The following is a 12,731-nucleotide window of genomic DNA, read 5'->3' on the forward strand; positions in this document are numbered from 1 at the left end:
TGTCTGGCACGCGCGGTGGTTGTTGTCGGGTGCTCGTCTCCAACGTGAGATTATGATACGGACCGTTAGGTTACCATCATAGCTTGCGATCGACGGTGGTGAGGTAGCCACCCTTGAAGTCGATGTTGTGTGTATTGACGTCAAGTGCGTTAGCATAGGCGTGAGCGTTCTCAATAGTCCCCCTTATGTATTGCTTAATTGCGGGCCGGGGGTATGGATCGAAAGGGTTTTGTTTTAGTGGGTCGGGTAAGAGTTATGACATACCATCCCCACACCTACCAGACTCTCCTCAGGTGTCGTTGCAGATTTCCGTATCTTGCTCAAGAAAAAAAAAAAAAAGGGTGATATCGGCTCACCGCACGATCATGCGCGACGCATCCTGCGTGATAGCGAGTATGATGCCAGTCGGGCTGGTCATCCGGGAGGACGAGGAGTGTTTTGACCTACGTGGCACCAGAGAGCCCGCGAGCGTACCAGGTGACTTCGGTGCGATGGCGCGAGTGGGATAACTCCCGAAAGGTAGGTGGACCCACCGGCTGATTCCCAACATATCGCTGGTGAGACCCCATGGGGAGGTTCCATTCCATCTGACAATTCCTGTCAGGCCATGGCTGTTTCCGACAGTCACACCACAGGTTTGGGCACGCGGAGGTCTCCGTCTGCCCTGACGCCCAGGTGTTGAGAAACTGCAGAGCACATACTGTTCGTATGTCCCTCTCGACGTCGAAAGAAGAGCAATGCTAGACGTTTGCGGCCGGACACAACCCGGATAATCTTATCCAAGATGTGTCAAGCGGTGGAGAAGTGAACGCAGTCTCGACTGCAACCACTCAGATTGCCTGCAGCTTCAGAGAATCTGGCGCGAGCAACAATCGACAAGCATGACTAACTTGTGATTGGTGTTAGAGCGAAAGTGCCGAACGCGGATATGTGTGAATGGTCTGCCCATGCAGAGGTAATGGCGCAGCGGGTGGCAACCGGATCGTCACCTCAAGCATGGCAGAAGGGTGAATGAATAGGGCAGGAGGATCTGCACACGCCGCGCTGGGGAAGGCAGGAATTGGTTCTGATCACTCCCGCGGCGTGGCAGAGGAGTGGGTGAGCATCCAAGTTAGTCTCACATGGTACAAAAGGAATGAGTTGAGTCGTGTTGAGCTAGTCTCATATGATGAACGAGGTGAGTCAGACTCACATGGTATGTCAGAAGTGGGAACCCAAGGAAGAGTCCCTACAAGGGATGCCAGATGGAGGTTAGGTCGAATGACTGAGTAGTGTGTCAGCGCGAACTGAATGAAAGAGGTGAGCAGTCTCAAATGCAGTACGATAAAGGTGGGCATAGAATTAGTCCCACACGGATGAGAAGGTGGGCACAAAGTTAGTCCCACGGCATGAGAAGGGTGGGCACACAAGTCAGACCCATAGGAGCGTTAGCGTGTGTGCAAGCATGGAGTCAAAATACTATATTAACAATATGATTCACTCTCCGAAATTTGGCGACACCACATGTGGCGCCAACTCGCGTCCGAAAGGATCGATACACACGTAACGAACTACCCAAAATATGACGATCGTTTTACATACTTCAAAATGTCATCATGAAAAAAATAGGATGCTTGTTTTTTTGCAAACTTAATCGATTGTTTAATCGAATGCAAATGGAAAATCAAATGTTGTAGCAGAATGGTAAGGCTTGTGGAAATGTATAATAAATTTGATATAGCTCGTTGAACTGTATCGGCGAGGACCATGCCGGCATCTACTGCTCTCTGTTTCGCACACCATGTTGCTGTTTGCTCATTTGACTGCAACACTTTTATCAAATGCACTATTGTCGCGCTAATCTTTTCTAGAATGTGCGGCGGTCTTACACTCGCAGGCTCGACTGTGAAGGTAAACGTCAAGATACGCCGTTAAAAGATAAGAATTTTCCGCTCAAAACAAAACCACGTGCTTTTCGCGAAATGACAAACAGTGTTCGATTGTACTAGTGAGAGGCAACCTGAGCCTCGGAGTGCATGGAGAGTGTTTATCATGGCAAGTGCATACAGTGGGTGAGGTTTCATTGACACTGTTAAGCTTAGTGACCGTTGCGATTATTGAGAAGCAACCAGCAGGAACCCGCAGTATTCTATTTTATCTCGAGATGCATAATATATTAACAATATGATTCACTCACGAAATTCTGGCGACCCCACATTGGCGCCACGATACACGATAACGTTATAATTAACTACCCAACATATGACGATCGTTATACACACACACTTACGGAGCTGAATTTATTGAATTCAACATTTCAGCAAACATTACCGCTAGGCAATGGTTAAACTCACTGTATTTTTTAACAGCAAGGAAGGACCCTGATCAATTAACTTATGTTTTGATACACTTTTTGAATTTAAATGTAAATTAACAAAATTTGTAGAGATTTATAGATTTATGATTTATAGATTTATATACAAGAGTTTACAAAATGATTGTTTGAGCTCGAAAAACGATGGAATTCCGACATTCAAGACTTAGATGTTTGAAAACGTAACGATTTTTATCACATTTTCAAGGATGATATGATCAAAATATTCTACCTTTACTTGTGAGATGAGCATTAGGGTGGTTCAAAAATTGATTTTGCTCCACAGTGCTCATCTGATTCTTTACCATGTTCTGAGTGTCTGAAATTTGAGCTCATTTGATTAAAACCGATTTAGCATGTGCTTTCAAGTTTGCATGCAAATTAGATGGGAAAATTATTTTTCGTTGTAGTTAATGACGTTTCCCATCAAGCGCAGGTTAAAGAAAACCTACATAGCTAAAAGGAATACTCAACAGCTTTTAACTCAGTGTAAACCGCATCTCAATTAATAGTTCCAATGATTCATGATAAGACAATGTTTTCCCACGTAAATCACTTTTTGGTAGTTGATTTGCATTATAAATATATTAGGAGAAATATCAATATATTCATGGAAGATCAGGGATATTGCTGTTACAATTATTTTAAATTGATATTTGAAAACCATCCCTAGAACGGAATAAAACTTGTAATGTTGCTTGGATATCACGCATGCTAAGGAAGGCTTTTATATTACTATGGTAGATTATTGTTTACCATGATCAATCGTTTTGAATAATTTTATGACACCAGTTAAACTTATTCATTTCGCATAACAAGTTTCAATTTTGCAGGTGTTGAGAAAGAATTGGTATATATGTAAAAAGATATCGAACCAGTGCATAAATTCCATCCAAGCGTTTCTCAGCTATTTTCAGAGGATTACTATACATTTATCGAGTTTGGCTTCGTTATGCTCTTTGACGCTTGAGCTTCAATAAACAAGTTACTTAGACATACTTACGGTAATAATCGATTCTCCTTAATTTTTATAGATGATTGGAAGAAAAATCAGGAAACTCATTTAGTAGTGACGTGTTAAATAATTGACTGTTTTACAACTAAAAGGTTCCGTTTAAGGGAGAAAAAAAGTGTGGGGACCCTCGGTGATTTTTTCAAATAGTCACGAATGAAAGCGTAGGGTCAAACACAATGGACACGTTTGCGTGCGTTTTGACAGTTTTCCCATGTGTTTCCCATAAGAGCTATATTTTACGTAGTGAAAGTATTGGCGATGCTCTTTTTTTGTCTACACCGCGTTGAATTATCTTTTTTATAAAATCAGATGATTTCTTTTCAAATTAACTCGCATGCATAACTATTTTTGAGAATTCCCAAATTGTTATCAATTTGTGAATATGATTTGACAGAGAGAAACGTACTTTTGTGAACAAACTGCCCAATATGAGAGTCTGATATAAATACAATTCAAACATAATTACGTTTGTGGTACAATCTCTCTAAATAAAAAGAGTTTGCATTTTTGAGGCAATATAACTCACGAACGGTTGACTGATTTGTCGGGTTTCTATAATCGATTCGTCTTGAGAACTGCTGTGTTATAAAATATCACTAAATTTTGAGGAGAAAGTTGAGAAATTGGAAATACAATTTTATCGAGTTGTAATGGAAACTCAATACGAATGCTAAAAATGATCTAGAGTGCGGCGCTGAATGAACTCAACAATTGACAGTAAGAATGCAAAATATACACAATATATTATAAATATACACAAACGCAATAGCGTTTGTTAACCGATTTTCGAAATTATTTGCTGGTTTCCGCAATTTTGACAGAAATCTCGGCAAAAACATGTTTGCTGGCACGGCTGAGGATTCTGTAAAAGTTCAAATTTGGTGAGATCCTGGTAAAAAATTAAGTGTGAAGTTGACTTGTAAATCTCGATCAGTGTTGTAAAATGTCATTTGCATTCGTTTGTATAATTTTCCCAGAACTTTTTCAGAAGGTAGCATCAATTCATGATGTATGACGAACTTATAGCGCTTAAATGTGCCTACAACTTTTGTTCATAGACATTGCTGTAAATATGTAATCTGAGGCGTGGGAGGCAAAAGTCATTCAAATGACATTATGTCAAATGACACGTGACATTTTGGAGAGTTTTCTCTCCAGCCTCAGATGTATATATTTAGAGCAATGTACCCTTGGACAAAAATATAGCCCTACCAAGCGTTAGAGTACATCTAAAATTATGGAATAAATTTGGTTTCTAAAGAAAGTTAAGAAAAATTAGTCAAATGACATGCAGATGACATTTTACAAGCCTGATCTCGATTTTATATCTCGATATCTCCCTATATCGATGGTTTCCTCGTCCCTTCAATCTACATACATTTTGACTTTCTACATCTCGATAATCTCCTTATCTTGATATCTATCCGATGTGTTGTAATCATATTTTGTTCTGGATTCACTCTCCTTATGTCGATATTTCATTTAGGCTACTAGACCATATTTGGACGATAACAATACAGATAAGCAATGATATTTGTTTTGTTGTCGTTTTTCATAGCAACAAGCTGTTTTGGATCTAGTACCCATTTAAATTTTCCTTTCATTCCTCGATCTCTCCCTATCTCAATGGTCCCTTCAATATCGAGATGTGAGCGACTGTAGTATAATCCGAGCAAGGTCGGTACGTTCAACTAGTTTTTCTTGCGAAGAATCCGAAAATAATCTATTAAATCCCAAAAATATCTGATATTGGATACGAAATCGAGAAAGCCACAAATAGGCGTAATTAAGTTTAGCCGAAATATCTCACCGTAATGTTTTGTTTAAAGGGCAAGTGAATTGAACAGCTTAGTTTAATGCAATTTATCAGAGTTGAATCATGTTCAACTTACTGTCCGTTCAAGTGAGTTGAGCGAAGGTGTTTGGACGCGTTTAATCCAAGCGACTTGTTCAATTCACTTTCCATGTCTAAATGTAACAAAATAATCATACCCATTATGATAAGCGCAACATAACAAAACGCAATCGGATGAGTGTCTTCATTCGCTGGCTTTCCACCAAGATACATATTCATTCAATCAATGTTGGGCAGCAAAAGTTTTCAATTCATAATAAGCGTAACGCAGGTGTTGAGTTCCAGTAGAATTTAGGACACCGAAGAGGAAGAAGAATGATGCATTGAATAATATCGATAATATTCAGAAAGAATTAATCAAATTTCTTGCTGAAGAAAATGATAGAAATGTTTACAGTGGAACAATCATTTTAATGTTTGCGGAACGGCTTTCACAGTTTGAAAGATTGAAGCAAAGGTGTAGTTTGTCTGTTTTGACTGCTTCATCGAAATATTTACAGTAGTGTTTGTACATCAAAGTCGATATTCGTAATCGATTTATTGAAAAATGTATGGACATCCCCAATTAAAATGTCATCGAACAACTGTATGACTACTCACCGAAGATGGCAGGAGGGTTTCTCAGCACAAGCTAGAAAAAACATGTTAGATTCTCTTTGCCTGCTAGATGATGTTGTTATCACCGGCAAATTGTTCGCCATTTCGTTGTATGGAAAACTCAAGTGAACCATATTGTTAATATAATATATTTGATGGAGTGTATGAGCATGAATCAAGGGTTTGGTGGGCATACAAGTTAGACCCCATGGCATGAGAAGGTGGGCATACGTTAGACCTGCACGGCATGACAAGAGGTGCAAAAGAGTATGTAGGTGTGTTTGAGGGTGCGATAGAGCGAGCACCGCCGTCTCGCACGGGACGGGTGCCTGTGAGCGAGAACGAGCGACTACGTTTAGTACTGCCATCCCCAGAAGTAGTACTGGGAGGTAGTTCCTGGGGAAACGATGGTGGAGCCAAGGGAGTTTAATGGTATTACTGGATGTCGAGTCCGACACTCCAGTACATCTCCGTGGTAGTTTAGAACCAATGCACGTGTACTGGGTTGTGTGTAAATGCATTCTCCTTTTAAAAAAAAAAAAAAGACCGTTCACCACTCCGCAAAGATCCCAGTTGGACCGAAAGGGCTTCAACAGAAGTTGTCGGAGACCCTTGTGTGACCAGTCCGCAATCTTTATATGATTATCTGCTTGAGAAGAGGATTCTTGCAGCGGCCGGAGCCCTGATTTTTCGCAATAATCGTGAGCTACTTAGGTTCCTTAGCTTCCAAACTGAACCTAAGTACTGGCCGACAGCACAGCACAGTTACTGAAGAATATCCAATGGTTTATAGGATCAAACCTGACATTTTTTTAAAAGATACAGCCCTTTGGTTATGTGTGTATAGATCAAGGTCTTCGTTACGCGTGCAGATTCCAGGCAACCCTGGATGACTTGAAATGAATCACTTGTTGAAAGCAAATGTTGAAGATGCAAAACAGATACTTAGTTCTTTTTTGAGAGGTTTTTATAAGTTTACTTTTGATGTCAATAATGCTTTGATTCTTTGTACGTCACGTCAAAGGGACGTAAAACGAAGTGAAGTATAAAAAAAGTGCCAAAAAAGGGTTGAGTTTATTAGCAATCTTTCCACAAAATAAAAAATCCACAAGAGATTAAAACTTTCCACAAAGTAATCAATGAAGAAATAAAAATAAGAACATTTTCATAAAAATACAAAAATCAATAGAATTGATTAAATATTCCATGAAAATGTTCAGTTTTATTGTTTTTTACCCTTTCTTCGAAGTGTCTATAATTTCGCTTTGTATGCATTAAGAAGTGTACGTAATAATATATCAATCAATCTTTTGAATTATGAAATAAAATGTGGTATTTGAAACAAATCTACTTTAATATTGAAAATATAATTATAACAAATGATGATATGGAAATATGGTTTTTCTCATTTGTCTAAAAGAAACAATTTTTTTAATTGAGGAACATAAAGAAGCATGTACCAAACAATCTTCAGAAAAGGAAAACGTAAAAAAATTTTTCAAAAATTTCTTCAGTGGAAGCTAGATAGCAAATGTAGCATGGTTTGAGACACTAATAGATCACTTATATGCATGTATGTGCAAATTCAGATTTTTTTAAATCTTCGTTTATTTGAAGGCTATTCAAAATTTAAAATTTACTAACAAATAATCAATCATTTGTAAGGTATTAAAACAAGATTAGTATTATAAAATTATTCATCCAGAAGGCGAACTACATCTTATTATTGAACGCTATTAAGTTTCGTTTCACAGTAAAAAAATAAAATATCACATCAGATTTGATGCATCATCCCTGTCGTAAATAAGGTGTTTTATTACATCTGAATGATGTAGTAAAAAGTTGACGTACTTGATATGTTCTCAAATAAACGATGTAATACAATTTCGACGTAATATTTTCTGACGTAATTGAATAAACGACGTAAAAACGGATAGGATGAATCTTGCCCGGAAGCAGGATTAGGAATTCGGATTATTTCTTTTCATGCTGGAAAATATATTTTCAGAGGATACAATTTTACATTTTATTTATTTTTGACACATTTTTGTTTCTACAAATAATAATTTATACATTTACTCAATTTTATTTTGATTTTAAGCATGATACTTTTAGTTTTAAATCAATTAAAACCAATCAATCAATCAAATAAATTATCAATTATAAATTGTGTTTCGATTTCAAATATGAAAATTTTAATTTTAGGTTGGTATTTTTATATTGAATTCAATTTTAAAACACTCAATTCTTAGGAAGATTCATTAATTACGTAACGCAAATTGCCCATTCTCAACACCCTACCCATTAGTCACAATTTTGTATGAAACATCTGAGAATTTGGTATGGATTGTCAAAATTCTGCAAACCCTCCATCTAAGCGTTACGTTATTCATGGATGTTCCCTAACTTCTTATTTTCAATTTTCATTCTTTAATTTTTATTTTGGTGGCCTGACGAGCATGATTCAGGCATTGAAAATTTAATCTAATATTTCAGGAAATCCTTCGAAGTTTCAACGAGAATTGTTTCGAGTTCCTCCAGAAATTCTCCGGAAGTTCCCCAGAAATTCATACGGAAGTTCCTCCAGAATTCCTCCGAAGTTCCTCCAGGAATTCCTCCGGAAGTTCCTCCGGAAGTTCCTGCAGAATTCTCCGGAAGTTCCTCCAGGAATCTCCGAAGTTCCTCCAGAATTCCTCGAAGTTCCTCCAGGAATTCCTCCGGAAGTTCCTCCAGAATCTCCGGAAGTTCCTCCAGGAATTCCTCCGAGTTCCTCAGGAATTCTCCGAAGTTCTCAGGAATTCCTCCGAAGTTCCTCCAGGAATTCCTCCGAAGTTCCTCCAGGAATTCCTCCGAAGTTCCTCCAGGAATTCCTCCAGTTCCTCCAGGAATTCCTCCGAAGTTCCTCCAGGAATTCCTCCGAAGTTCTCCGGAAATTCCTCCGGTTCCTCCAGAAATTCCTCCGCAAGTTCTCAGCCTCCGAAGTTCCTCCAGGAATTCCTCCGGAAGTTCCTCCAGGAATTCCTCCGGAAGTTCCTCCAGGAATTCCTCCGAGTTCCTCCAGGAATCTCCGGAAGTTCCTCCAGAAATCCTTCCAGGAACCTTCAGAAGTCCTCCAAAAATACCCTGGAAATTCTTCAGGAACCTTCTCCGAAGTTCCTCCAGGAATCCTCCGACCTCCAAATTTCTCCGGAGCCTCCAGGATTCCCCCAGGGACAACTTCCAGGAATTCCTCTAGAAAACCTTCAGGAACTCCTCCGGAAGTTCCTAGGAATTTCTCCAAAAGATTTTTCAGGAATTTACCTGGAAGACCCTTCAGGAAACTCTCAAGATCCGTCAGAAATTCCTCCGGAAGTTCCTCCAGGATTTCCTCCGGAAGTTCCTTCAGGAATTCCTACGGAAGTTGCTCAAGATATTCCTCCGGAAGATCCTTTAGGAATTCCTCCGGAAGATCCTTCAGAATTTCCACGGAAGATCCTTCAGGAATTTCTCTGAAGATCCTTCAGGAATTCTCCGAAGATCCTTCAGAAATTGCTCCGAAGTCTCCAGGAATTCATGAAGTTTCTTCAGGAATCCTTCAGGAACTCCTTTGAAGACCCGTCAGAATTCCTCCGAAAGTTCTCCAGGTATTCCTCCGGATGTCCTTCAGGAATTCTCCGAAGTTCCTCCAGGTATTCTCTCCGAAGATCCTTCAGGAATTCTGAGTTCCAAGAATCTTTAGACTCGAATTCCATCCGTAAATCTACTGAATTCTCCCGGAAGTTACTAGGAATTCTCGGTCTCTTCATGAATCCTTCGGAAGTTCCTCTAGGAATCCTCAGAAGTTCCTTCAGGAATTCGAAAGATCCTTCAGGAATTCCTCCGAAAGTTCATTCAGATTCCTTTGGAGTTCCTTGAATTCCTCCGAAATTCTTCAGAATTCCTCCGGAAGTTCTTCAGGAATTCTCCGAATTCCAGGAATTCCTCCGAGTTCCTTCAGGAATTCTCCGAGGTTCCTTCAGGAATTCCTCCAGTTCCTTCAATTCGGAAGATCCTTCAGAATTCCTCGAGGAACTTCGGAGGAATTCCAGGAGGAATTCTGGAGGAATTCCTGGAGGAACTGAGGAATTCCTGGAGGAACTTCCGAGGAATTCCTGAGGAACTTCCTGGAGGAAACTCCGAGGAATTCCTGGAGGAACCTGGAGGAATTCCTGAGAACTCGAGGAATTCCTGAGGAATTTCCGGAGGAATTTCGAGGAACTTCCGGAGGAATTCCTGAGGAACTTCCGGAGGAATTCCTGGAGGAACTTCCGAGGAATTCCTGGAGGAACTTCCGGAGGAATTCCTGGAGGAACTTCCGAGGAATCTCTGGAGGAACTTTCGGAGGAATTCGTGGAGGAACTTTCGAGGAATTCTGAGGAACCTGGAATTCCTGAGGAACTTCCGAGGAATTCCTGAGGAACTTCCGAGGAATCCTCTGAGGAACTTCCGGAGGAATCCTCTGAGGAACTTCCGGAGGAATTCCCGGAGGATCTTCCAGAGGAATTTCCTGAGGATCTTCCGGAGGAATTCCTGAGGAACTTCCGGATAAATTTATGGAGAACTTCCGGAGGAATTCCTGAGGAACTTCCGGACGAATTCAAAAGAACTTCTGAGGATCTTTCAGAGAATTGCTGGAGAACTCCAGCAATTTTGATAAATTGAGGTGGAATTCTGAGGAACTCCGGGAGATTCTAGGATCTTCTGAGGAATTAACGAGAATTCTAGAGAAACTTTCGAAGAATCCTGAAGAAATTCCGAGGAATTTAGAGGAACTCTGGAGGAATTCCTGGAGGATTGTCCAGAGGAATTTCGAGATGAACTATCTAATGAACTTATTGAAGAACTTTCAAATTGTGGTGGAACTTCCTGAGAATTGATTTAGGAACTATTGAAAAATCTGGCGGAAGTTTTGGCGCTGAAACTGGTTCACGCTTCCCACGCCGCCGATCAGCAACGGCGTGACGTGTCACGCCGCAGCCGCAGGCTGAGAACGATCTATCACACCGTCCCGGAAAAAATCAATTTGCACATGTCTATTATAAGTTATAAAATAAAAATTAAAAATAAAAATTAAAAATAAAATAAAAATTAAAATTAAAAATTAAAATTGAAAATTAAAAATTAAAAATTAAAAATTAAAAATTAAAATTTATAATAAAAATAAAATTGAGAATAAAAATCAAAATTAATTGTATCATATTTGGCAAATCGTGCGTACGAAAACATTTTTTTGTTGATATATGGTGTGCATGTGACAGACATGTTCGAATGGAAATTGTTATTGTAATTTGCGAAAAGAATCCACGTGTCTTGAAGGACCTGAACCCTTAACCTCTACTCCTACCTACTTCTTTTCCGCAAATTTTCATCAATTTGTCCATTTTGAACATGTTCTGCATATGCACAGCCAAAATATTAAAAAAAAAAAAAATTAAAATTATAAATTATAAATTCAGAATTCAAAATTAATATTAAAATAAAAATTAAGAATTCAAAATTAAAATTTAAATTTTATTTCAAACCTAAAAATTAAAATTTTTAATCAAACCTAAAATTAAAAAATCTAATATCAAACTTCTAAATAAAATTGAAAATTAAAATTACAAATTTTAAAATGGAAAATAAAATTAAAGATAGAAATTAAAAATTAAAATTGAAAATTTAAATTAAAAAAAAATTTTTATAATTTTTTCTTGTCTTTGTTTTACGTCGTTCAGTGCTCATTTTGCTTACGAAAATTATGAGATTTAGGGTTTGGCCAGAGTAGACGCGAAGTGCGAAGCGAAGCGTCCATACGATTTGACAGCTCCTTATTATTGACTGTTGCTCTTTGCGTGCAGTTTTCGTAGCGTCGCGTAGACGCGTCTACTCTGGCAGGCACCTTACGCGGCTCACAAGTGGTTTCAAAATAAAAAAAATGTGCCAAAATCGAATGGGGTCTGTATTAGAATAATCACTGTTTCGTTGTTTTACCGAGCGTAGGAGTTTCCCATTTCTGCTAGCAGCTGTTCAGCTGCACTCCTCCACCGTTTTGCTTAGGGCCGAAAAACACCGAAAATTGAACACTGACACGATAAACCCGGAATACTCGTTGGCTGGACACTTGTTCGTGAAATTCAGCGATCACTGCAACAATAACATTTTAACATTGCAATAAACCTCCTGCCGATCGGAAACTTACCTTTCATCTTGAATCTAATTAAATTCATTCTGAACTTAACAAAAACTGTTCCCGTAATTATATTTAAACTCCATGCTTTATATTATTGAACATTAAACGCACTTTGTTTAAGCTTCATGCTTTCGCACAAAGTTTTTCTCCACGCACCGACATGTTCGTCAACCAGCAACAAGAAAATATTTCTTCTGACTGAGTTCGTTTCGAGGGCGGGTTTGAGTGCGATTCCGCAATGTTCTGCATTTCACGTTGATTTAACATAATATACAAATAAGTATGTAATATTACGCTTCTTTTTCCAACTGGCATGATGTATATTTTATGTGTAAGAAATTATCGAGAGGTAATGTTACGTACTTTGCGTCACGAAAAATATTTTTCCGTTAAATTTTACGTTCAGTTATGTAATAAAACATCGAATTGACTTGAAAATACATCAAATCGGCAATTACATAGGTTTTTGAAGTACATTGACCAATGTTACGTCAGGATATTAACATTTTTTTGCTGTGTTGATTCAGTTAGTTCTGGTTAATTAAATCGAGGTGTTGTAATTGTTTGTTGCTAATATGGATTTAATTATGGAAATTTTGAATTTTTTTCAATGGAATGGAACGTTTTAATTTTCTGAACATAGTTTTTTTATAATTGTATTTCGCTTTTAAAAGTGCTAATTTATTTCCATTTTTGAAAGTTCTTAATTGTTTATGGAATT

General features: G+C 38.5%; 1 protein-coding gene across 1 annotated transcript in view; it reads left to right on the forward strand.

The window, feature by feature from the left end:
• The first annotated feature begins 1,192 nt into the window (after positions 1-1,192).
• Positions 1,193-12,731, forward strand: part of LOC134202779 (3'-5' RNA helicase YTHDC2-like) — a 44,413-nt gene continuing 32,874 nt past the window's right edge. The window contains 1 exon segment of the mRNA XM_062677771.1: positions 1,193-1,250. Coding sequence (XP_062533755.1) covers positions 1,193-1,250 — 58 coding nt within the window.

This window comes from Armigeres subalbatus, unplaced genomic scaffold (genome assembly GCF_024139115.2).
Source record: "Armigeres subalbatus isolate Guangzhou_Male unplaced genomic scaffold, GZ_Asu_2 Contig141, whole genome shotgun sequence".
NCBI classification, from domain to species: Eukaryota; Metazoa; Arthropoda; class Insecta; order Diptera; family Culicidae; genus Armigeres; species Armigeres subalbatus.